This window comes from Dromiciops gliroides, chromosome 2 (assembly GCF_019393635.1).
Source record: "Dromiciops gliroides isolate mDroGli1 chromosome 2, mDroGli1.pri, whole genome shotgun sequence".
NCBI lineage: Eukaryota > Metazoa > Chordata > Mammalia > Microbiotheria > Microbiotheriidae > Dromiciops > Dromiciops gliroides.
The window spans coordinates 37,979,655-38,005,063 of NC_057862.1; the positions used below are offsets into that span (position 1 = coordinate 37,979,655).

At 41.5% G+C, this 25,409-nt stretch overlaps 1 protein-coding gene and 1 long non-coding RNA gene across 4 annotated transcripts in view; both read left to right on the top strand.

Annotated features, from left to right (window-relative positions):
* Nucleotides 1–302: 302 nt before the first annotated feature.
* On the top strand, nucleotides 303–4,950 carry LOC122738102. The gene is made up of 3 exons (XR_006354629.1): nucleotides 303–682; nucleotides 987–1,146; nucleotides 4,764–4,950. It is a non-coding gene; the product is annotated as an uncharacterized LOC122738102 (long non-coding RNA).
* A 1,191-nt stretch (nucleotides 4,951–6,141) lies between these two features.
* WAPL (WAPL cohesin release factor) overlaps nucleotides 6,142–25,409 on the top strand; it is a 117,914-nt gene continuing 98,646 nt past the window's right edge. For 2 of the 3 annotated variants that reach the window (XM_043983809.1, XM_043983810.1), the window contains exons 1-3: nucleotides 6,142–6,272; nucleotides 6,736–6,806; nucleotides 8,677–9,197. In XM_043983809.1, the coding sequence (XP_043839744.1) occupies nucleotides 6,799–6,806; nucleotides 8,677–9,197 (529 nt within the window). In that variant the 5' untranslated portion in view covers nucleotides 6,142–6,272; nucleotides 6,736–6,798. The remainder of the gene's footprint in view (nucleotides 6,273–6,735; nucleotides 6,807–8,676; nucleotides 9,198–25,409) is intronic. The other variant, XM_043983811.1, reaches the window with a different exon arrangement.

The window sequence follows — 25,409 nt, forward strand, 5'->3', positions numbered from 1 at the left end:
AAGAGATGGCCAGAGAGGTCCCCGTTAGCATCTGAAGCGGGGTTTGAACCCAGCTTTTCCTGACTCCAAACCCAAACTCACAATCTGCAATTCCCTGCTACCAAGTGGCCCCATGATAGGGATCCCTGACCTCAGGCCTCATGTGACATCATGTGACATCAGGCCAATATTCCAGTTCATATCTGGATTCAAATGAGCAGAATCGCATTGCATCGATGCATCTAGGGACCATTGTCCTCCAGATCACCTTTGGAATGTTTAAAACTCCCTCCAGTCCGGTCCGTGGGTGTTCACCAGAAAAATGACATCAGTTAACGTTCACATAGCCCAGTATGCCCCTTGATTGAGACAACTGTGTGAGTGAGGCCAAGGGAGGAGGAGCCCAAGGCTCACACAAGGGGCTTGGCTGGCCCGGGGTCATCCAGCTAGCCCCAGTCAAGGCTCTTTGGGGCAACAAACGGTTTGTGATCAGTCTCCTAAAATGCAGCCATGGCTTTCCGGTGAGAACTGAGCCCTTTGTAGAGCTAATGAGCATTTATTTCCTTTGTGGCCCGGCATAGTCACACCCACCACCGAAAACCTTCTACCATTAAAGAGAAATACCTGCCACTGATCGGATCATCCTGGCAGAGAGAAGCCTCCTGCATTCAACTGTGGAGTTTGATTTCACTCAGAGGACGACGTGAGGAGCTTCTCCCTTCCCTCAAAGTCGGCTCCCCTAGGGAGTTCCCTCCTCTCCCCTCCCCCAAAACCTGGCTTTCCTATGAGGTTACCTCCCCTCTCCCATGGTCTAGGACCAAAAGGTTCCCTCCTCTCCTCTCTCCACCTGGTCTGGCTCTCGTATGGGGTCACCCGTCCCCTCCCTCATAGTATGGTACCACGGGGGTCACATCCTCTCTCTCATTTACCTCCCCGCCCCTCTCCTCTCCTGGACGGCCTCTTTTTTGAGAGCTTATTCTCATCTGCTTTTATGACTCACTTTGAAGGATCTCAGCGTTGGACAGGACCGTGGAGTCCAGCCTGTGCCTGAGATGAAAACTTCAGGGGTTTCCGTGTTTATTCGTCTGGAGAATGATTAAATCGAACACATTTGTTCAGCACCAGCTCTGTCTCTGTCCTCAGGGAGCTTGTAACGCGATAATCAAGGTAAGAAGCAAAGTATAAAAAGTAATGTGTGGTTGGAGGGGTGAAATGCTCTGTGTCAAGCTCTGGGGACGCAGAGAAAGGCAAAAGCAGTCCTTTTCCCCTCAAGACGCTCCCAGTCTAATGTGGGAGAGACAACCTGCGCTCCCAGGGGAGAGAGGGGAGGGAAGTCGCTAGCTTTAAAGGGGATGGGGAAAAGCTCTGTGGGGGAGGGGACAGCTGCATAGCCTTAAAGGTTGAGGGGGATTTCTAGAGATGGGAGAAATGACCTAGGAAAAGGCTTTCCAAGCACAGGAAAACTGCAAGAACAAAGAGCAGGTGGAAGTATAGGTATAGGGAACAGGCCAGTGGGGCTGGGGAGGAGGGGGAGTGGGATGCAGGAGGTGAAAGGTTGCCTGGGGCCTCAAGGAAGGCCTGGAGTGACAAGGCTGGTCTTTCCCCCAATGAAATGAATCCCCTATCATTTAATTATTGCAGAAGATGAAGGGTTGCTTTTTTAGGGGAGTAGAGGGAGATTTTTAAGCTTTAAAAATGAAAAGATAGTTTGTGATTATGAGATTAATAAAAAATAACTCCCCCAGTCTTCTTAACATGTGAAATCTATTCCACGTTGTATGCCACCAGACTTCGGCTTTTGTTCCCCAAATAAGATGATGATAACTTTTTCAATTCACTGATTGGTAGTGAAGTAGTCAAGTAAATTCTTCCATTGATATATGGCCCTGCCATTTACTGCCCACATGACCTCTTCATTGGTAAACTGAAGGCCTTCAGCTGGGTGACTTCTGAGGTGATTCCAGCTCTAAGTTGACCTGTCATTGACAGGAGGCTTAGTGTAGTGGAGGAGGACTGAAATGGGGGGAAGGGGTCTGGAGGGGACTCCAAAGACTTCTTCCCTGTGCTTCAATTTCCTCATCTGTAAAGATGTTCTTTAAGAACTTCCTTTGGAAGACGGGAGGGTCTGAGGAAAGAGTTCTTAGGCAGTGACCAAACCTAACCAGATGGGCAACTCCAAAACTTCTCTGGAGCTAACAGCCACAGGACTTGGGAAGTGAAGGGAAATGAAACAATCAAGGCGAATGTTAAAGTTTCACACCCTTGGGCTCCCTCTGACTCAGTAGCCCAGCTTTCAGGGTTTTTCTCTAACATCCCTAGAATCTCAGGTGTATGTTCGATTCTTCCATTGAACAACCCCCCAATCACAACTTCCTTCAGTTGTACTTAGACTCACATAGCAATATACTCCCAAGGATGTCTTGGGGTGTTCACTCAGACTGTCCTGAACAACAAGGCTACTGCGGTATTCTTAGGGATCCCCACCTTCTGAAATGGGAAAGTAACAAAAATTCTCTAGACCAAGAAAAACAAATTCACCAAATAACAAGCATTTATTATGCACCTATGTGCCAGGTACTGGTTAAAAAACAAACAAACAACAAAACACATATAAAACCAACCCCAAATGAAGTCCTTTGCTCTTCAGGACACTGCACTAAGAATATCAACATTAACAACAAAAAGAGCTTTACAAATATCTTTTTTAAAGGGTCTCTTCTGATCCTGTCAACAAATTGAGATAATTTTAAAAGAAGTTCATACAAATGAAAAAAAACCCAAAACCTTTCTCATGAACTCCAATTTGTAACCATCTGCTAGATTAAGGGAGGTCAATATAGGCAATACACCTCACAGCCATTTTTTTCCTCAGGGGTATTTTCTGAAACCTGTAATCAAAATATAATTGTAAATTCACTTGGGACTTTCCTTCTCAAACTCTATTTGGGGGTGGGAGGCCCTAGCCCTCTTCGGAAGACAGGAAGGGTTGTAGTCTAACTATTTGTAGTATGATAATACCAAGACTTACATTTGTTTCTGGAATCATCATTAATAAAAATTCAATTTCAACAAGTATTTCTAGTGCTGATGGTGGAGTTTAAAGAGCCTGTCCCTACTCTCAATTTGCCTAGAGTCAATTGTCCTTGGGGAGACAGGTCCCAGACATAAAAAAATCTTGGCACCATTGGGTCCTGGGTCACCTGCTTCTGAGGTTAGTTCTCTTGAAATGTAGATTGAAGTGCTCAGGAAACAAAGAAAATGGAAATAAACCAAAGGATCCCCCAAGGCTTCAATCTAATGAGGTTAGACGTGGTCGGAAGTAGGTATCCTTTTCCTGGGCACAGCTCGACCACCACGGGCCTGCAGTCAAAAGGGCACAAATCTTAAGAAAATCCTAAGACCTAAATGCAGTTCTCAGCTCTTGTGTTCTGTTACCTGGAAGAAGTGTGGAAATGTGACAGTTACTTAAATTTGGGTCAGAATGACTTTCGATTCCAGGAGATCTCCACTCTATATATGGATATGCTCTTTTCAGTCGACATTTCTTTAGTTCGGTATTTTTAAAATGGGAAGAAAACGAGAGGCACCTAAAAAGGGCCTCTGGAGTGTTTTTAACTCCTCTTCCTCTTCAACTGCCTGTGGGCCTACTCCATAAGGAACTCACATACTTTGAATTTAGAGGGTTAACAGCAAGCTCTATACAACTTCGGTAGAAAAATCTAGCAATTACCTCCTTGCTCCTTTTGACTTTTTGATCTTAGCTTTTGCTTCTGATGATAATTACCCCTTAATTAGCACCCATCACTGTATCATCTAAGTAATTATGGTAAGTGGAGCCTGTACCCCAACAAGTAGTCTTCAAAGAAAATTATAAAATAAGGTCTCACATTGACTTTTTAAAGTAAAACTGGTTCAAATAAAACACTCCTGTAGAGACTAACTACACCCTGAAGAAGGGAGAGTTTGTACCTAACTTCTATTCAAGCAGTTTTGATCAAGTTGGCTTTTTAAAAAGGATTCTGTGCATAAAAGTCGAAAGGTACAGGTCCAAAGTTAGGGTACCAGTTCTCTATACTTACAATAATGTATCCAATCTGTGGTTCTTCAATCATTCAACTGCTAAGCACCTTGAAATCGAACCCTTTCCTATGGACTCATATAGGTAAGCACTTCACTAAGTGCTTACATGGTATTTAAATTATTCCTTATGATTTAGAGGAAAGTCACTTTAAGTGTTCATAAACAGTCTATTCATAGCCTAAGGCATATAAGTGTAAGGATTTTAGGAAAAATGATAACTAATACCTTATTAATTTCCCAAGTAATTACCTAAAGCTCCATTAATTTCCCCTATTTCACAAGAATAAGGCTACATATTGATACAGAAGTCACGAATATGGTCTTATTTGGATATCTTTATTAAATTTGAAGTGGGAAGAAGTTTTATAGTGATAATTTAAAAAAAAACCACAACATCCCACAATACATTGTTAAAGTTATTAGATGGAAATGGCAGTCTTATAGATATCATCCAGCCCAACTCCCTTATGTTACTAATGAGCAAACTGAGGCCCAGATTACTAGAGGTGTAACTAACTCAAGGTCACCTAGATAGCTAGGGACAAAGGTAGAATTAGAAACCAGGTCTCCTTATGCCCAGATGAGTGCAATTCAACAGTAACCTACAATTGGATCAAATAAATCTGATTTTCCATTGAAGAGGTCTTTGAAGATTTAGTACAAAAAAAGTAACGAACAAATAATCAATGTTTTTTCACAATGAGTTCCTACCATGGAGAGCAGAGAGGGGGAGAGAGGAGAGGAACAAGAGAAGAAAACAGATCTTGTTACCTGATCCCCTACGGATCTGTGACATCAGTTGCTGGAAGCTGTCAATTTCCAGGATGACTCATTTGGAGCACTGAAGCACTGAGGAATGTCGGATCATAAGGATTTTCTGATCTTTTAAAATTAAAATAAAAAAGGAAAAGAGATGCTTGGCTGCTTTCTTCCATAAAGGGTGTTTTTAAAATGTTCAAATCTTCACGAGAGCTGCATTTTGTCGCTGATTATGTGGGTTAAGAGACAGAAAGAAATAGAGACAGAAAGGAGACAGACACACACAGAGACAGCGGGGTGCGGGGTGCGGGGTGGGTAGCCCCGTGTCTGTCCCGCACCACATGCACCTAGCATCCTGGGGTAGCCTCTTTAAATATCCCGTGGGAGCCTCGGACTGACCATGCCGGCAGGTGTGCACACTCTGCTCTCCCACCAGACTGGGGCTGTCGCCGGTGCTCTCCCAGTGCACGACAGCCCCCGGAGTCGCGGCGGGCGCCTCCGGGTCCCCTGGCTGCGGCTAGTTCCTGGAGGGCAAGCCACAGACAGAAGCTTGCGTCCCGGCCCCAGCCCCTGCACTCCCTGCCCGGGCCGGAAGCTCTCGAGGGCGCTGGCAGCTGCAGGCGGAGTCCCAATACCCTAGCCTCGGCCGAGCCCCGGCCCTTCCTCCTACTCCCTCCTTCCGAACACCGCAGCTCACCCCCGCCCCTGCCCCGGGAGTCCGGCTGGGAACTACAGCTCCCGTCGGCCCTCGCGGCCCAGACTATGGCGGGCCCCGGCGCGTGCGGCGCCCCGCGCATGCGCGACGGTTGGCCCGAACGGCGCTGCGATTGGCTGTGGTGGCCAGGGCCGCGCGGGGCCTGTGGGAAGCGCCGTGACGGAGCTGGCTGCTGGGGGAGGAAGGGGGGCGGCCGGCCGGGGAGCGCAAATGGCGTTGAGATGGTTCAGGGCCCTGCTCAAACTCCAGCCCTGACCACTCACCGGGCGAGGAGGCGGCGCAGGCGGGGGCGACGGCGGAGGCGGCGGCGGCCCAGCACGAGGAGCTAGTCAGCGCCGGCAGCGCGGACGGGGCGGCCTAGGCCCGGGCCGGCGGCGGCGGCGGCGGCAGCGGGGGAAGTTGCGGGGCAGCCGCCGCCGGCGCTCCCCCCTTCCCCCTCTCCCCCTTTCCCCGCGGGCTCCTCCTGGCCCAGAGCGGACGCCGGCGGCGGCCGGGGCAGCGGCAGCGGAACTCTTCTTCCCCTCCCCCTCACCACCCCGGCCCCTTCTTCCTCGCGCGTCAACCGTCTCCCACCTCAAGCGCGCCAACCGTCCGGCCCCCCCTCCTCACCCCCACTCCCCCGGCCCGCGCGCGCGGGGCCCCAGCGGCCGTCCGGCTCGCGCCACCCGGGGGCCGCCGGGAAGGCGAGGCGGCGGCGGCCGGAGCGAGGAGTCCCCACCCCGCCCGCTCGGCGCCCAGGGTAAGTGAGGTCCCGTGGCGGTCGCTAGGCCCCGCCCGAGACGGGGACCCGGGAGGGGGCTCGGGGCGCCCGGTGCGGCGCGGCCCGGAGGAAGTTGGGGGGACGGGCGGGCGGAGAGAAGTCTCTGGATCCTCGCCCGCCTTCCCCCCGCCCCCGGCCCTTTCCGGGCGGCCGCCAAGTCCGGGGCGCCTCCCTCCCTCTCCCCCTCCCTGCGCCTTTCGGTCAAGTGCACGACGGGCGCCGGCCGCGCACCCGCTTCTGCCCCGGGAGCTGGGCCGGGGGGAGGCGACTTTTTTCGGAGCGGCCGCCGGAGGCTCGGGGAGGGGGCGATGGGAGGGAAGTGCGGGCGACGGGATCCCCGGCTTGCCGCGAGGCCCCGGGGGTGGGGCGGGCGCGGGGGGTGGCAGGACCGGACCCCAGGGATCGGGATCACCCAGTGCTCCTTTCTCTTCGGCCCGGACAGGTTGTTCGGAGGAGTTGCAAATGTCTCTGAAGGCCCGAGTGAAAGGTTAAGACTCACGCGCCTATGCACATGTACGTGAGACGGTGATTGTAAGTGGGGCGGTCCCCCCCAACCCCGGGGACCCCGCAGCCTGGGCGGGGGGGGGGCGCCGGGGTCGGTGCGGCCCGAAGCTTTTCAAGTTTAGACAAGGCTCGACTCGGGCTGGAGATTTTCCTCGGCACTCTTCGGCGTGAACTTTTTAGGTCATAGAGCAAAGGAAGGGACCCGAAGAGGTTGTTTAGTGCAGTCCCCTCGTTTGAAAGAGGAGAAACTGAGACCCTGAGAGGTCAGCTGACTGCTTGAAGCCACAGGAGTAGTAAGAAGAGGCGAGCCCGAATCCAGTCTCCGGCCCAACTCTTTCCCAGTGAGCTTTGTATCCCAAGGATCTCTGTAGCTTACCTAATACAAGCACACAGGGATTCATTTAGTTTTCTAGTGATTTTAGAGGAACCCTAATACACACAGTGACTTAAACCATTTTTGTTTCCATAACACCTGAGAAGGGAAAACACAAAATTCACCAATTGTAAAATGTGTGGTGCAAGGGGATACAGATTATCTCCTGTTCCTACTCCCAAGGCTATAGGAAATGTTGCCAATTTATCATTAGTTTAATATCTCATAAGGAAAAAAGTCCTGCTGAAAACTCCAAAAGAGAGTTGGACACTGATTCCTCAGAAATGTTAGTACATCCAAGGGGGGAAAACCCCCAGTATTTCAGGTGCAGTGAAACATGTGGCAAATTCTGATAGAGAAAACCATTATTTTGATATTTCAAAATAAGGGAAAGCTGTCCATGTGTGTAGCCTTATAGCCCATTTATTTCAAGCTGGTTGATTCCTATACAGTGAAGTTGTATATCCCTCTAAGAGTTTATAATAAATACAAATAGATTTCAGTAATGAGAATTGAAAAAGTTTTAATAAGTTGAGTGGAAGGGGATTGTTAGCAAAAGAATATATGCATGTCATGTACAGTATGAAAGTGTGCTAAAAAGATGGACAAGTCCTAACAACCAACCAACCTCCCCACCCTTTTTCAGTCTCCCTCTCCCTTGTCTCCCATAGAATGTAAGCTCCTTGAGAGTAGAAATCTTTTCTAGTATCCTTAGCATAGTACCTTGAACTAGTTGGTGCTTATATGTTGTTTAATGGAATTAATCTTTTAGTTAATACAACCTATAGTTTTCTGGAGACTTTACATAGGGATACAAGTTTCTCCAAACATGTCCTTTCTTTTCCCTTTAATATACATTATCTATCTATTGTGTAAATAAATCTGAATGAATCACAGATTCACTTACAGATAAAAGTAGAAAAAAAGTCAAGTTGTATGTCAAGTTTAGCTGTCCTTGAACTAATGTTAAAGAACCTGACTTGCACTAGTTTATCAAAATACAAAAGCAGTATCTTTAAAGTCAGACTGAATTAGCATGACAACATTTTTGAAGTTAGGACTGAAGTATACATTAGATTCAGTGTGGCTCCACCTTTGTTTTTGTCTAAAAAAAATGAAAGCTTAGGAATCTAGAAACACAGTATGATCCAACATTAATGTCTGAAAGGTAAATACTACTTAATTGCATTTTATTTATACTTTCCATGGCTTAATATGGTACAGTGCATTAGAAATTGAAATCACACAAAAACTATTTTCAAAAAATGAGTGTCTAAATTTTAAGCTTTGTAGTCATTACACTTAACATACTTAAGTACATGAAGTGGGTATAAATGAGTACTGTACAATTGACTATTGGTTCACTTTGGAGCTTTAATGAGTTCTCTTGTGGGTGGTAAATGGTAAGTCAGTCAGTCATGCTTGTTTGGCAACTTATTAATTTTACATGTGCTATTTAACATTTTTAACTACAGTATTGGTTATATTTTCTTGATTTTTCCACAGAGAATATGAAACAGGTGTCAAAATGACATCCAGATTTGGGAAAACATACAGCAGGAAAGGGGGAAATGGCAGCTCTAAATTTGATGAAGTATTTTCCAACAAACGGACCACCCTTAGTACAAAGTGGGGAGAGACTACCTTTATGGCTAAATTAGGTCAAAAGAGGCCTAATTTAAATCCAGATATACCAGAAATTCCTAAGAAGCCTAAAGTGGAAGATGAAAATTCAGAAGATCCTTTTGGATTTGATAGTGACGAAGAGTCTTTACCAGTTTCTTCAAAGAATGTGGCCCAGGCTAAGAGTTCCTCCCACTTAGAGCCTGGTGAAGCTGCTCATCTGGGTGACTTCACCTCTGTACTTGAAGCTAACAGCTGTATTAGTCAACCAATCAGTGAAGACATTATTGTGTCAAGCAAGTGCTTGCCTTGTGAGAGTACTTTCCTTAGTTTAAAAGAAAAGAGCACAAACCGAACCTTAGAAGATGGTGAAAACAAAAGTAGTGCAAAACTAATAACTAAAGGTGAGTCTTTTTCATACTTATAAACGTGTGTCATAATTGTCATCGATGGCTCCTTCTAAGTTATGCATGCCCTTACTTTTGTGTGACTTAGAATATAGACCTGCCTTAGTCAACACTTTGGGAGATAGATAATACAAACATAATAGCTGTAACATAATTTTGTAAATAAATTTGAGTATTTTGATGAAAACAGTTAGCTTTGAAAAATTTTATTTTTGTAACTTGGATAGTACTTGGCTATAGAATTGCATTTTGTGTATACTCCGGATGTCTTCTTCCTTTTGGATATCCATAAATTAGATAATGTGGACTAGGTTATTCATATTTATAAAGTACCTTATTTGTCAAAACAGTATTTGGTGGGAATATATGGTTATTAGTAATGACAATAGCATGAATATTTAAATTGTAGGATAAGCCCAAGTTTAAAATGTTTAAATAATCTACAGTCTTGGTTCCAGGAAACAAGTATTAGTCATAATTAATATTTTTGTAGTTTTCTCTAGTATAACGAAATAGTTTTTTGGTGTTTTGGTTTTTTTGCGTGGCAGTTGAGGTTAAGTGAGTTGCCCAGGGTCACACAGCTATTAAGTGTTAAGTGTCTGAGTCTGGATTTGAACTCAGGTCCTCCTGAATCTAGGGCTGGTGCTCTATCCACTGTGCCACCTAGCTGCCCCACGAAATAGTATTTTACCTTAATTCTTGGTGAGATTTGATTTGGGGCTGAGATTAATAGTGAAATTGGTTATTTTGGAACTTGAAAGCTGTTTCCTTCCAGAATCAGTTTTATTATCAGTGGCAGTTTGGTTCCTAGGTCAGTCCTTAAATAGAATTTTATAGCTGGAAAGGAAAGGTTCATCTCATCAACTTCACTGCTCCTACCTCCTTGTCCTCTTTTACAGAGGAAACTGAAGTACAGAGAGGTTTTGTGATTCACAGTTGAGTATTCTTGAGCAGCCCAGGAGTTAAGCCATAATGTAGCTGAAATAGTACTAATAGGTACCCTGAGCCTTGTGTGTGGGAGTAAACTACTGGAGACTGGGTGCAGGTTGTTGTGGTTTGGCAACTCCCATAGTGACTTAAGGAGAGAATGAGAATAGAGCAAGGAGTCTGGGAGGGGGCTCCAGTGACTCCCATGGCAAGGGGCAGAGAGAGGATACAAGAAGAATGGTGTTAAGTACCAACTGTGTGCAGAACAGTGCTATGTGCCAGAGAAGATACAGTATGGGAGAGGGGATATGTGTGACATATACACAGATGTATGATAATGATAAGTGCATAAGGGGTGTGTAAACTGCCCTGTGAGGTCTGGTCATCGATGACGACGACGATGAGGTTTCCAGGCCAATATAGTTAATTTAGAAAACATTAAGTCCTTGCCTACAAATATACCCAGGTCTCACCTTTAACTTTTATTTGACCTGGCTATCCCCTTAAGTTTTCATCCTTTCTTTTCCCTAAAAGGACTGTTCTATGCTTGCTGCCTCTACTTCCATGCCTCCCCCCCAGCCTTTTACAGATTGACTTTCCCTGAGGTTTCCTAGGATCTGAGATGCCAGAATTTGTTGTTTTTTTTTTTTTTTTCTGTTTGAATCCCCTTTGATTTGGGCAGCTTTTGACCCTGTTGACTTTGAATCTTCTCCCTCCTTCTTGATTATTCTCAACTATCTTGGCAGTTGTGGTGTGATTTTTCTGCCTCCTTTGGAGGATTGTCTCCCCAACCTAAGAGTGGGTATCTTCCTTTGTATCTTCCAAGACTTTCTCCTGGGCTTTTTTCTTCTACATGCTCTTCCTTGGTGCTCTGATCCTTTATGTGTTCAATTATCTCTAAACGGATTATTCCCAAACATAGACATGCAGCCGCATTTCCTGAACTACAGCCCTGCACGGCCAGCTGGTTCCTAGACATTTCCATTTGGGTGGCCATTTGGCAGTTTAAAGACAACTTGTCCAAAACAGCTCATTATCTCCTCCCTTCCCCAGCACTTCGGATCCAAACTTTCCCTGGACCTCTTTAGGCACCACTCCTCCCAATAAGCCAGGTTTGAAATCTCCTCTCGCTCTGTATTCACCAAGTGGCTAAGTCTTTTTCCTATTCTTATCTCAGTCCTGTCTTTCTACTCACACTGCCACTCCCCCAAGTTTAGACCCTCCCTCATCTACTTCTGGTCTGGCCTATTGTAACAATCTCTTACCAGTCTGATCTACTTCTAGTCTTCATCTCTGAAATCATCCTCCACACACAAAATTATTGTCACTTCCCTGCTTAGAAACCTTCAGTGATTGCTGACTTTATCTCCAGGATAAACTATCAACTGCTCAGCCTGGATTTTAAAGTGTTACATGGTCTGGCCTCCCTTTCATCCAGTCTGTGTTATGTTCATTCCCTGAACATTTTGTCCCCCATCTCTGTGCCTTTGAACAGGCTGTCCCTATGTCTATCGTTTCTGAGGCTCAGCCCTGGAGCTCCTTCCCTCCCTCGAGTTGTCAGTGTTGTCTCCGACCTATAATTATCGTGTATTTAACATGGTTATCATTTGGTAGACTATAAGCTACATGGAGGCAGAGATTCTTTTTGTCTTTATTTGTAGTGTCTGGTATGAAGCCTTTTAAACAGTCGAAGCTTAATAATAATATTTATTGAACTGATGAATTTCTTTCAACCAAGCTGATTGATTGGTCCTTGGATGACCTAACAACAAGAAGGGCAAAACCTTTAAGGACTTCAGAGCATTAGAAATTGCAGGGTGTTATAAACATTCCTCTACTGGGTTTTTTCCATACAGACCAATCAAATTATTGGGAAAGGTTCATTCAAACTTATTGCTAGTGACTACTGCCCCTGGTGGGAAAAAGTATTTTACTGAATTCAAATTCACTCCTTTTTAAAGAAGTGTATGGTTAGGAACTTGAGGTCAGTCAATAAAGCATTTATTATGTGTCAGTCTCAGGTATTTCAAGTTCAATACCTGTATGTATAAATGAGAGAAGGTAGCATATCACATTTGTTGGAGGAATTGGACAAATATATATAGACAAGATTCAAGTTTTAGACTGAATTAAAATAGTTTTTGATACTTGTTTAAAAGTAGTTAATTGGATTAACATGAAAAATTCCACCATCTTCTATTCCAGTTTCCCAATTTTATTTTTAAGAAAACTAAGGTTCTTTGACTTGCTCAGTTATGCAGTCCCCCTTTTCTCCCCAGGTTAGTGGCAAAACTCTGACTCTTAGTCTAATGCTCTTCGTTATTTCATGAGGTTGCCTGCCTCTTTCAGCTTGACCAAATTTAAAGTAGATCAAGAAATCAAGACCATATATATGTTGTTGAAGCACAGGATTTTCCATTGAATGTTTTGCCAAAAGTAGTAACCAAAAATTAATTTACTAACTTTTCTTTTCTTTTTTAAATGGGGCAGTGGGGGTTAAATGACTTGCCCTGGGTCACACATCTAGTAAGTGTCAAGTGTCTGAGGCTGGATTTGAACTCAGGCCCTCCTGAATCCAGGGCCGGTGCTCTATCCACTGTGCTGCCACCTAGCTGCCCCTAATTTGCTAACTTTTAAAAATATAGCTAAACTAAATTGCTAATTGTAAAATATTTCACAGTAAATAAAAAAGTGTCTTCCAGCCAAATCAAAGTTTTATCCTGACAGTCAAAATTAATTTGTACAACTTGAATAAGGGATTAATAATGCTATTATTCTAGATCTATTAAAGTCTTATATAATTTTAATAGAAATACCATTTTAACAGGTTTCTTTTAAAAGCCAGCTTTAATAATACTGTTTCTAATTTGGCAATGAAATGAAAGTAATTTAAGTTAGAAATGTAATAGTTTAGAAAGGTAAAAGGTGAATGTGAAGTAAGCTAGATAATGTTTCCTGTGCAAGATTTTCTGAAGTAAAGAGTTAGACAGCAAAATGTGTGGAAGGGACCATTAATCAGTTACTACTGTCTAGAAAATGCCCAGAACTGTGGAAGATCCCAAAGAACTACCAAGCAGTTCTGTATTCCTTGGAGCTGTCTTGCATTGCTTTGCCCATACTGTTGAAAAACTGCTTTTAAAAAGTCAAACTGCTTCCCCAGAATTTAAATCTTGTTGAATTTTGAGGTGTATTTTGCTTTAAGAATAATTTTGAGAAAGTATTGATTTAAGCTGACTAATTCTTAAAAGCAATACTACCACTGTACATTTATATTATGCTTTTATATTTTTCAGTGTGCTTTTTTTTTTTAACATGTTGTCTTGTTTGAGCCATTGTGAAGTTCTACGACTCTCTGAAATAATTGCCATTTTCTAGCTATCGTGTCGGAGAATTTATCAGGTAGCCAGAAGGTTTTGGAAATAATTAGCCCCAAGATTCTAATTAGAATGTTGGTATAATCTTCACAGATCCCCACTTATTTAGAACCACGACTATTAATTTTCCTTCTCTCCTAGTATTCTCATATCTACCTTCTCTTTCCCCCCACCAAATTTTTTTTCTTTTTGACTTTTTCAGAACCCTGTACTTTTATTTATATTGTAAGGCCTTTGTGACATTCCATTTTCTATAAGTAGCAGTTCCAAACTCTTCTCTTTGTGTTTAGGTCTTCAACTTTACCTCTCACCACCCTTTCTCTCTCTTTTCTCAGAATCCTGAAGCCATCTGTCAAGTTTGTCTTCTCTTAGACAAACTTAAAAACTTCTCTAATCCCCTTCAACCCTCCTTCTCTTTTTCTCTGGCCTTAGAGGGAATGAGGTAATCCTTCTCCTTGCCAAGGTTAACCCCTGAATTTGTGTCCTTCATCACGTCATCTCCCATCTGCTTCAAAACCTGTTCTATATCCTTCATCTCCATTCCCAATCTTCAGTCTTTTCCTATTTAGACTCCTCATTCTTTAAAAACAAAAACCAAACAAGCCCCACCCCCTCTCCTTTTGAACCTGTCATCTTGCAAGCTATCTTTTTAAGTCATTCCTCCAAAGCCTTCACTGCTAAATTGACAGAAAATAGCCTCTGCAGTATCTTCCCCTTGTTCTTTACTCAGACCCTCCTTACAACTTGACTTTCATACTTTTTATTCTACTGAAATTCCTATCTTTGGGGTCACAAGTGTCAGCCCCCTACCCCTACCCCCTGTGATCTTTCTGGGGCATTTCATACTGTTGATAGCTCCTTCTTTCTTGATTCTTTTCTAACTTCCTAGACACTGCTGCTCTTTTGACAGTCTGAATTGTCCTCTTTTTCTTGTTTCCTAACTAGGTCCATCTATCTGTCCTAATCTACCTCTCTCTATAGTCTTTCCCCTTGGTCCTCTGATCCAATTCCTTGGCATCAATTTAACACTTCAAGTCTGGATTCCTCTCTTGAGCTCCAGTCCTGAATTTCACCTCCCCGCTAGACAGTATGTCATTGTGGGTAAGGTGGTGTTCTTGGAGTTAGGAAGATCTCATTTCAAGTTCTGACACACTACAGTGTGGCCATACAAACACTTGGCCTGAGCTTTAGTGCCCTCATTTCTGAAATGGGATTGAGAGCAGGTATTGTGAGCCTTGAGTGAGATGATCTATGTAAAGTTTTTTGCAAACTTTTAAAACACTCCATAAGTGTTAGTTATTACCTTTAATTTGATATTCCACTATGACTCAAATTTAATGTAGCCAGAATTTAAGTTACAATTCCCCTCATCAACCCCCAAATCAAACAAGGAGCTTACATTATAATGGGGGAGACAAGTGTACCTATGAAAATATATGCAGTGTAAATATGAAGGTAGGAAATATATGCATAAAGTAGTTCAATACAAGATAGTTTGGGAGGGAAGGCACCAGCAATTGGAGGGAATATGGAAAGAAAAGAGACTGAAGTAGAGGGGATGGTAGAGACACCGTTTGGGCAACCTAATGCAAAGGCACAGTCAGGAGATTCAGTGTCACAGGTGAGTAACATGCAATGAGGCTGTAAAGATAAATTGGGGCCAGATTGTATGAGGCTTTGAAAGCTTACACAGAGGAATTTGTATTTTATCCTAGAGACAATAGCAAGTGACTGGATTCATAGGGGAGTGCCACAGTCAGATATGTGCTTAAACTACTTTGGAAGCAGTGTATGGGATAGAGTAATAAGAGACTCGAGGCAGGGAGATCAATTAAGAAGGAGGCTATTGCAATAATCTAGGTGAAAGATAATAAGGACCTAAACTAAAGTGGTGGCTTCACCACCAGGTGTGAGAGGAGAGAAAAAGAGATTGAATTCAAGATGTGTGGATAGAGCACAGGCCCTGGAGTCAGGAAGACCTGAGTTCAAATCTGGCCTCAGACACTTGACACTTAATAGCTGTGTGACCCCGGGCAAATCACTTAACCCTCACTGGCCCCCCCCCCCAAAAAAAAAAACCCCAAACAAACAAACAAAAGAATTCAAGATGTACTATACAGGTAGAAATGACAATATTTTTCAGCTGTTTGGACACATTTTGGAGGGGGGGGGGATTTGAGGAGTTGAGGCTAATGCCAAGATTATAAACACAAGATATTGGGAGGATGGTGATGATGGTCCTTCTTGACACCTGGATGATTACAGTCCTACTAGCTGCCCAGCCTTTAACTCTTCTCCCTCCAATCTGTCTTCATATAGCTACAGAAATGATGGTTCTAATGCAAAGATAAAGCACAAACTTAGCCTGGAGTTGAAAGGATCTCCACAACCTGTTTTCAGCCTATTTTTCAAGCCTTTCTCACTACTTTCTTGAATTCTGCATTCCAACCAGGTTGCACTATTAGCTTGTATTCCCTGATGTCATTCTCCACCTTCTTTCCTCTAGATATTTGCATTAGTATCTTTCCTACCCACTCCTTCCCCACATGTTTGTTGAAACTTTTTTTCCCCCAAGGTATAATTCAGGTGTTTCCATAAAAGCCTTTTCCTCCATCCGAAAGCAATGTTTCCCTCAAAAATTTTTTTTATAACAATGTCTGGATTCTTCCCCTCCCTACCCCCACTACTTTTCTTAAATCATAAGCTCTTTGGATGACATGGTTGGTATATTTCATCCTTCCCCCCTCCAACTTCTACTCTACCCCCTACCTAGGGAGCCCAACTCTTTTTCAGCAATCAAAAAAAGAAAGATCTCCCAAAATGAGGATGTACAGAATTGATTGCTAATCTTGACAAAGAAACTACTTAGAATTTAATAAACCTTGATCAATACAATGACCAATCACAGTTCCAAAGGATTCATGATGAAACATGCTCCCTTCCAGAAAGATAACTGATGGACCCAGAGTGTATATTGAAGCATCTTATCTAATTCTTTTTCTTATTTTTGGGGAGGGTGACCAATGCAGAAATTGGTTCCGCATAACTTCATCTATTTGTAATGTGCTTCATTTTTCTTCCCTTCTCAATGGATGGGGAAGGGAGAAAATTAGGAACTGAAAGTAAAATTCAATTTAAATAAACTTCAGAGACAGCATAGTCCTACATAAAAGAGCTCAGGACTCTGCCATTTATTGGCTTTGTGACTTGAACGAGTCATTTTACCTCTAGAATCTTGGATCTCTTGATGAAAGTTTTACTTAATTGGAAAGAAGGGCCAGATAAATTGAGGAGATGTCTGAATTATAAAGTATCTTGAAAGAAAAGTTTTATTACTTTGGAATAATTCAGGTTTACTGCTTAGAAAATTTAATCTGTTCATTTGTAAACGAATAATTTTCAAAACAATACTACTTTTTTCCCCCAATAATCTTAATTACACAATCTGACTTTAAGTAAAAAGTAAATTCTTCCCTAGCTTAGGGGAAAGTTAATGGATTCCACAGTAATTAGAATGTATATATCTTTTTAAAAATTATGAGTACTTAAGATTTTAACTTTATACAAGGTTTAAATTCATGAGTTGATCTTCCGTATGAATGGATACCTTTCTTTTGATGAGGAGGATAATCTCAAATTTTCTCCAGTTCTTTTTTTTTTGTTTGTTTGTTTGGGGTTTTTTTGCAGGGCAATGGGGGTTAAGTGACTTGCCCAGGGTCACACAGCTAGTACGTGTCAAGTGTCTGAGATCAGATTTGAACTCAGGTCCTCCTGAATCCAGGGCCAGTGCTTTATCCACTGCGCCACCTAGCCGCCCCCCTCCAGTTCTTTTGAAATGAACTTGTCTTCCTTTGGAGCTCTAGCATTTTATTTTCCTAGAGGCACATGATAGGCATAGCAATAGATTTCCAACAGCCTAGAGGCCAGGAGTGGAGCAAGGGATATTACTGAGGAGATCTGGAAAAGAAGGTGGGGCTGGTCACGTGGTGATCTTGAGGCATAATTTATGGATAGTCTGGATTGTAAAAAGTCCTACATGAAGGAAGGTGTACAGCACTTTGGGTGCATTATCTGTGATAAGAGAATATGGATATTATATTATTCAGGAGACTGTTGTGATTTTATGGGTGGAGGGAATACTAAATAAAAGTGGGGTTATAGATTTGGAGCTGGGAGGAACCTTAGAGAATATCTTGTCTAATGATAAAGGTCAAGGATCCATTTAAGTATTATGTGCTTCCTCCATTCCATCTATAGTGGGATGATATTAAATGCTTAAAGAATCTTAAATTCATCTTAAGCTTTTCTATGTAGACTTCAGTAAGCTTTGAGTCTATACAAAGGTGTCTGTCAGTTGAGAAAGTCATGTTGGGGCAACTAGGTGGCACAATGAATACAGCACCGGCCCTGGATTCAGGAGGACCTGAGTTCAAATGCGGCCTCAGACACTTAACACTTACTAGCTGTGTGACCCTGGGCAAGTCACTTAACCCTCATGGCCCTGCAAAAAACCCCGAAAAAACAAAAAAAGAGAGAGAAGACATGTCTTTGACTTGAGAATTATTATAGAATTTCAGAGTTAGAAGGGATTGCAGTAACCGTTTAGTCTGGCTACTTGAACAAGTTTCCCTTCTACAAAATACCATTCCAGCCTTTTCAGTGAGGGAAAACCTACTTCCTCCTAAGATGACCCATTGTACTAGGAAATGTTTATTTTTATTTATCAAGAAAGGTTTTATTTTTATTTCAGTAGCTCTGTTAAATGCACAAAAATCCCTCACAATTTACATTTTCATACCATTCTATTCCGAGTGATAACATTAAAAACCAAAGTTCACAACCTTAATTACCTAGAAGGTTTGTCATCTAAAGGGGGAAAAGGAGGAGACTGTTAAGCTTTTCCAAAATGTCACATTTTCTTTTTTTTAAAAAGGAGTCAAAACCAAAAGTAAAATAGCTAAAATAGAAAATCAGAGAGACATTACAGAATTGTCACGTACAGAACTAACAGCATTCAGACAGCACTGACAACCAGTTGGATTACAGCATCCTCCAGATCCAGAACTTCACTGAACTCCTACATCCTGGCCAGGAACAGAACTGACACCATGTTCAGATACAGAGAAGGCCTGTATTGCCAGCAAAATAAACTTGACTAGAATTTGATACTGCACCTCTCCTTTTTTCCCCTTATGTTTAGCCTAAATTTTCTTTTTCTATTCTACAAAAAGAGCTGCAGTTTTGTTCATCTGGAACAGTTTTACACCCCCCCCTTTTTTTTTTTCAAGTAGAGATAAACATGAATCTACTTTAGTAAACATGACTATATTTGTAGTATGCAATATACAAATTAATGTGCTAATATATATACTAGTTTTGTTTACATTATGACAATTAAAACTACTTTTTCTCACTTAATGCCAAATTTGAAACCTTTTGCAAATTTTTTAAGACTAATTGAAGTGATTCAAAGATCACTATATCAGTATAAGAATATAGTTGTTAGGTACAACTTACATCAATTCATGGGCCCCCAGAAACAAGCACTAAAGCACATGCTCGAGCACACACACAGGCCCCCCAACACACACACACATACACACAGACTGACTCTCTCTCTCAGTAGAATTTTTGGGTGGTTGGGGTCTGCTTTGGCTGAAAATTCTTCTGGCCAATCTAGTAATTACCCTTTGAATTTAGCCAGTCTTGTATTTCTTTCAAGAACTCAAGATCATTAAACAGTGGTTACTACCAAGCCATTACTCCGATGCTTGCTATCAGACGTCTTTCCTCAGTACTTCATTGAAAATCTTACCCATCTTTGATGTTTTCTTATCCCTTGACTGCCATGATAACATTGTCTTCTTGACTTTAAGTTCCAAATCCTATATGTATTACATGTGTATTTTATTTAGCTGCTCTTTTAGGTGGTAATCTTCCTTAGAGCAAGAGCCATGTCTTCTTTTGAACTCCCACGGTGTTTTGAGCTCGTGCTCAAAAAATAAGTTATCAGTATCTGTAGCTAATATAAAATATTGAGGTGATACCTGTGAGGCAATTTATATAGTTTTTATGGCATATTATGGCTTTTGTTGCTATGTGTCACTTAGTAGTTTTCCAAGTGCCTTCACATATTTTCTCACAAAGGATTTAAAAAAATCCTAAGTAGAGCAAGTGGTAGGATTCATGTTAGCCATAAGGAAACTTACCTTCAATCAGGTTGTGACTTGTCACTTGTACCACACAGGCGTAGTTCCTTAGCAAAGCTGGTGCTAGAACTTAGTTGTCCTCACTCTTACTTAGTCCATTGCTCTTGCCATATATATTTTGTTCCACTTTAGATGTATTACAATTATGAGCAGGAACTTTAAAAGGGACACAGCTTTTTTCTGTATAATTTGATCTACATTTTATTAACTGGGGATTGCTTATCACATTCTAAGTATACTTATCACAAAACATCTAAAAACCCTTAAAAAATTCATTTTGTGTAGCCTAAGAAATTTGAAGTTCTGAACTAACCAACATCTTTGCTTAGAGTTATGCTTACAATGATGCTGTTGTCCAGTAGCATTGAACTTTAGTGATTATTAATATGGTGAAAGTGGCACTTGCTGGTCCAGTGGGGCAAGAGGTATTTTTTTGTTTGTTTGTTTTGTTTTTTGTTTTTTAGTGAGGCAATTGGGGTTAAGTGACTTGCCCAGGGTCACACAGCTAGTAAGTGTTAAGTGTCTGAGGCTGGATTTGAACTCAGGTACTCCTGACTCCAGGGCTGGTGCTTTATCCACTGTGCCACCTAGCCGCCCCAAGAGGTATTTTGAATGAATGAAAGGTATTGAGTTTTGAAAAATCTAGTTTTTTAAGTGTAGTTTCACCGGTGTGCTAGTTGATACTTTCCTTAGGGGGCATATAACCCTAACTAGACGTTTCTGGAGAACATTTTCCTGGCCTGCTTTGTGGACACTTAGGCTAGTTGGTATTCATACATTGAAAGAATGAATAAATGAATATGGTACATTAACTAGTGAGGAGGTATTTACAAGTTAGAGAGTCCACTCAAACTTTAAAAAATTGAAGTAAATGAACTGTTTGTAATTATACCATCTCTACATGACAGAGTTCTTAAAAGTTTGTTTTCTAGTAGTATTTAGAGTACACTTTGGTTATATTTACTTTTCACTTAGCAAATTCTTTATTGATTATAACAGCTTTTGAGTTAATGTCATCTGATAGTTTATGTTTTAAATCAACATATGTTGCAGGTTACAGTGAAGTATTTGTTATTCTCCAGCACACTTCATATACGCACAGTGGAATGGAATTCTAAGATTAGGCAGTTCTGAGAGGTAGAAGAGCAGCAAAAAGAATTTTGGAATTTGGAAATTGTAACCTTTATATAACTAGATTAGTAGCTAACTTTTATGAATCCCTTTAGAGTATGCTAAATGCTTTACTTATATTATCCATTTAATTCACAAAACTACCCTGTAAAGTGCATGCTATTGTTGTCTTCAGTTTACAGAAACGGAAGTATAGAGAGGCTAAGTGGCTTGTCCAGTCACACAGCTGGAAGGTATAGGAGGCCACATTTGAACTCCAATGTTCCCACTTCAAGTTCAGCCCCATATCCCATATATAAAACCTGTCCTTATCGTCCAGCTACCTATGACCTTCAAGCAGGGCCTATTTTCCCCCTACCTCATTTAGCTGTAGTCATCTACTTTTTAGACAAAGCTGTTTTGTCAGCATTGGTACTGTTAGAGAATAGAGAGTTGCAAGGCATTTAAGAAACTGGTGGGTATGCTTCATTCGTTAAATCTTAGGTGAGATGAGTCGTCCCCCCCCCCCTTTTTTTTTTTTTTTTTGGTGGGGCAATGAGGGTTAAGTGACTTGCCCAGAGTCACATAGCTATTAAGTGTCAAGTGTTTGAGGTTGGATTTGAAGTCAGGTCTTCCTGAATCCAGGACCTGGTACCTTATCCACTGTGCCACCTAGCTGCCTCCAGATATGAGGGGTGGGTTTTTTTGGTTGTTGTTGTTGTTATTATTATTATTTTTGGGTGAGGCAGTTGGGGTTAAATGACTTGCCCAGGGTCACACAGCTAGTGTTAAGTGTCTAAGGCCGGATTTGAACTCAGGTCCTCTTGACTCCAGGGCCAGTGCCCTATCCACTGAACCACTTAGCTGCCCTGATGAGTTTATTTTTAAAGGTTCCTAATACTAAAAATGTGCTAAATGTAAGCTTTTACCTTATAGCAAATACTTGAATGTGTGTGTGTGTGTGTGTGTGTGTGTGTGTGTGTGTGTGTGTGCGTGCGCGCGCGCATGTATACAGGGTCCTATTGTTGAATAAATTTTTTTTTCCCTTATGGGGATATAGGCTCAAAGCTGGACTTTAAAATATCTGGTCTCATCCTTCTGCATTTTATAAATGAGGTCCAAGAAGGGTTCTTTCCCAGAGTCTCTGACTCTAAATCATTGTTTTTTACTTTTAGGTTCCTTAACTGTCATGCTCTTTACCCAACCCCCTTTAAAAGAAACAAAACAAACTATTAGTGAAACTGTTCAGTAGGTTTGCTTTTGTCCACACTTAGTGTCAGTACATAATTTTGTGGGGAACAAGCATGCTTAGTTCTTTTAACACTGAAAATGCAGTGATCATTTGAAAACTTATCAAGAGGAGATTTGTGTGGATGGAATGAATACTTGGAGGAAGTACATTGCCCTAAGCAGGAGGGATCACTAGAGCATTTGACTCCTAATACAACACACTGTTGTTCCTACTTTGCATGAAATGAATACATTGAACTGAAATGAGTAACGGGATTTCTTTTGCCTACTCCAAAACCACTACAGTTTTGTCATTATAATTATTATTTATGGTGTCCTAGCAAAGTGATTTCTTCCTAAAGTTCTACTTAATTTATTGAAGACATGGGAGAGCTGAAACTTGAAGCATCTTTTTTTAATTTTTTTTTTAAATTTGAAGCATCTTGACAAAATTGTATGTCATAGTTCCTGAGAGCTTTGCAACAAATTTAGGATTTCTTCAACCTATTTCCTCATTTGTAAAATGAGGGAATTGTACTAGATTGTTTCTAAGATTCTTCCAACTGTATGTAAAGTGCCTTATAAACCTTATAGTGCTATACAAATCTTAGATGTTATAGTATATTTTGTACCTGCCCTATGTGCTTTTCTTTTTTTTTTTTTTCTGGGGCAATGAGGGTTAAATGACTTGCCCAGAGTCACACAGCTAGTAAGTGTCAAGTGTCTGAGGCTGGATTTGAACTCAGGTCCTCCTGAATTCAGGGCTGATGTTTTATCTACTGCACCACCTAGCTGCCCCTATAGTATATTTTGTACTTGGGATATTGGCATGTTTGAGTTTTCAAAAAGTGTTTTACCCCCTTGCTTTTGGTTTTATTCACTTGTCTCAGTTGTATCTGACTCGTTGAAACTCTATTTGGAGTTTTCTTGGCAAAGAAACTGGAGTGGTTTGCCATTTTCCTTTTCTCCAGCTCATTTTACAGATGATGAGGCAAGCAGGGTTAAATGACTTGCTCAGGGTCACACAGCTAGTGTCTGAGGCTGCATTGAACCATAGACCTATCCATCTGCACCACCCAGCTGCCTCTTGCTTTTAGAAAACCCCAGAAAATGATTGAAACTTCCTTTTAAAATAATTTTGAAGATAGAGTAGCACATAAACCTTGGCTAAGATAGGGATTGTCAAAGCTTGAAGAAAGTGCTATTTCTGGGATAGAATTTATTTTGATATTTTCCATTGGTTTCTGAAAATTTTGGGGCAATAGATAACTATATTCTACTTAAAGATCATTAACTTCCTTCATTTTTTCCAGATACACAGGTGGCACAGTGTGCTGGGCCTGGAGTCAGGAAGACCTGAGTTCAAATGTGGCCTTAGATGTTTACTAGCTGTGTGACCCTGAGCAAGTAACTTAACCCTGTTTGTCTCAGTTTCTTCATATGTAAAATGAGTTGGAGAAGAAAATGGCAAACCTCAAGGGGGATCATGAAGAGTTGGATACAAGTGAACAACCTAGGACAGTAAAACATACTGTTTCTTGGTTTCTATGCCTAGTGTTATAAAAGATTTAATAAAAATTGGATGATATAAGGCACTTAGTTGAATTTCCAAGTTGGAAGGGCTAGAAGTGCATAGGCCACATATACCTTAGCTGTGATCAGCATATAGAAGCTTTTACTATTCCATTTTTTTGACTTGGTTTTCCTTAGGAAGCCTGAGGGGTCCTCTGGTCCCAGGGGGTCACCTTATTGGTGAGGTATTTAGTGCAGACACTGGCATTGCTTTAGTCATATTGTATCTCAGAACTCCTTAGCCCAAGTTCAGCATCCTCAGACTCCCTCCCCAGGCATGATCACACCCAGTCCAATTTAGTCAGATTTTGAGAATAAATTCGGGAATAATTTGAGATGATCTTTTTTTATGAGCTAATGCTTTAGGTCAGACCTCTTTATGTAATTAATGAGCACGTATACCTTGTAAAGTATCCAACACAGGGAATTGCATGTTGTGTATAATAAGTAAGTTTTCTAGCCAGTTGTAGTAGTATGGGATCGTGTTCACAACACTGAATTTTAAGTCTTGTAGTGTGGATTCTAATCCTAGTTCTGCCCATTGTACCCCTCTGGGTGTTTTTCCTTATCTGTACGATGGTAGGATTAGACCACATAGTCTTTCTGGTTCTTCCATGTCTAAATCTCTGATCCTCTGTTTAACCTTTAAGTGCTGAAACATATAGTTATAATAGAAATTTTTCTAGAATATTTTACTGTTCCCCATACTAGTAAATAAAGTATAATTAATATAATTTAACCATATCTTGATAACCAATTGTCATGATTTTGAAATTACTTCCCAAAGTGATGCGCATAGATTCCTCTTGAATTCTGGGTGTGTTTCCATACACCGTGCCTGGAATGTTCTCCCTCAGCATATCTGCCTTTTGAAATACTTTTCTTTCAAGACAGCTTATATTACCTCTCCCATGAAACCTTTTCTTTGGATCCTTTGTTCTTATCCATTTTTTCCTTTATATTCCTCTACCTTTACTAAACTAATCTCTCTGAGAGCAAGGATTGTGTTTTTTCATTTTTTTCAGGGGCACAGCATCAAGGTGTGTAGTAGACACTTACTAAAACTTGAACTAGATTATAACAGATGGAATAATCGATCCATAAACAATTAAAATGTAGAGTTGAGGGGCGGCTAGGTGGCGCAGTGGATATAGCACCGGCCCTGGATTCAGGAGTTCCTGAGTTCAAATCCGGCCTCAGACACTTGACACTTACTAGCTGTGTGACCCTGGGCAAGTCACTTAATCCCATTGCCCCGTTTAAAAAAAACTGTAGAGTTGAGGATTTTTGACAAAGAAAGGCATGTGTTCATGGTCAGGTTTATACGAAGTCTGCTGAAGATGCTTTGGAGAAAACACTCCAAGCTACTCAAGTTAATCAGACCAGTTTTTGTTTTTCTTTTTTAATGAGTTCAGAAAAGCTTACAGAGCTTTGTTAGTTACTAGGGACCTCTATAACTTATGGATGTTCTTCCATTTGAGAATTTCTTTTAATTCCAGGTTTTTTGGTTCAGTTAACTGAATCGGTTGCTTGTCTTTTTTCTTGTTACTTATTTTTTAATTCAGTTTTATTTTATTTTCAGTTCTGAATTTTTTCCCTCTCCTTTCCCTTCCCTTACCCATTGAGAAAGCAAGAAAACAAAACCAGTTATAAATATGCATGTCCATTTGAAACAAATCCCCACATTAGCCATGTCCAAAAATATTAATTTGCTTCACTCTTGAATTTATCCACTCTCCCACTGGAGGTAGGCAGCATGTTTTATCATAAGCCCCTTGGAATTGTGA